Source organism: Gaeumannomyces tritici (assembly GCF_000145635.1).
Source record: "Gaeumannomyces tritici R3-111a-1 unplaced genomic scaffold supercont2.420, whole genome shotgun sequence".
Taxonomy (NCBI): Eukaryota; Fungi; Ascomycota; class Sordariomycetes; order Magnaporthales; family Magnaporthaceae; genus Gaeumannomyces; species Gaeumannomyces tritici.
In genome coordinates, this window is record NW_008804964.1 from 1 (window position 1) to 906 (window position 906).

General features: G+C 52.9%; 1 protein-coding gene across 1 annotated transcript; it reads right to left on the reverse strand.

Moving 5' to 3' along the window:
* Nucleotides 1–110: 110 nt before the first annotated feature.
* On the reverse strand, nucleotides 111–766 carry GGTG_14431 (hypothetical protein; the record flags this gene model as incomplete). The annotated part of the gene is made up of 1 exon (XM_009232356.1): nucleotides 111–766. A coding segment is annotated over one exon (504 nt), but the record flags the coding sequence as incomplete, so codon positions are not given.
* Between the last annotated feature and the right edge of the window lie 140 nt (nucleotides 767–906).

The window sequence follows — 906 nt, forward strand, 5'->3', positions numbered from 1 at the left end:
CTGAAGCAAAGAATTGAGACATGAACTCGTCTTGGGGCACCACAAACGCAGCGGCATTAGCATGGTGGAGGACCTGCTGGCTGGCATACTCTAAAAATGAGTATTTCTAAGCCAGAGCGTCGCATACGTCTCTGCCCTCGGGGTCGTTAACGATCGCCTGTACTCCTGAAAGGGACAGATACGTAGTGCAGCAGCGTTTGAGCCTCTCATGGCTGGGGCCCTCCCATTCGAATCCAAGTTCAGGCCACAAGTCCTGGAAGCCCTATTCCTTTACCAAGAAGTCCCGTACTAATTCGTAAACAAACTGTACAATTGGCTGCTTGGATTTGGTAATTTCGGCAAGACCTTTCGAGGAGCTCGTAACCAATTTGACACAGGCATTCATGTTGCTGACGTCTGGGACGTCGGAGTCTACCTGGCGGTCGTTCTGCACCGACTGTTGGTCCAACAAGGCCACCCACAGCGCGTGGCGGAACTCGACTGGAGTCAATGGTCGTTTTGCACAAAGGATCCAGAGAACGCAAAGCAGCAGGCGTTCGGGTGATTTCTGATCACGCATCAGGATGCTCTTGAACAAGTCGCTCAACTTGTCGGGGATTTTCGAAAGCTTTGTCCTGAAAGCGAGGCCGCCGTCGTCGTCCTCTTCGTTTAGGATATCCACAACGAGGATAATCCATAGGAAAATACCGGACGCCTTGCCCAGGATCTGCAATTGCAAGTCTTTGCGGAGCACGGGGTCGTCGATCTTGAGCTTGCTCTCGACGTACTGTGCCAGGTCTTTTGCGTGTCCGGATTCGTCCTCGAGGGTCAGCAAGATGCCTTTGGGCGTGCTGACGTAAGGGTATGGGCGACTCGAAAAACAGATTCGGAGTTGGATGCCAGCCTCGGTCGTGTCCTCTGCCAAAT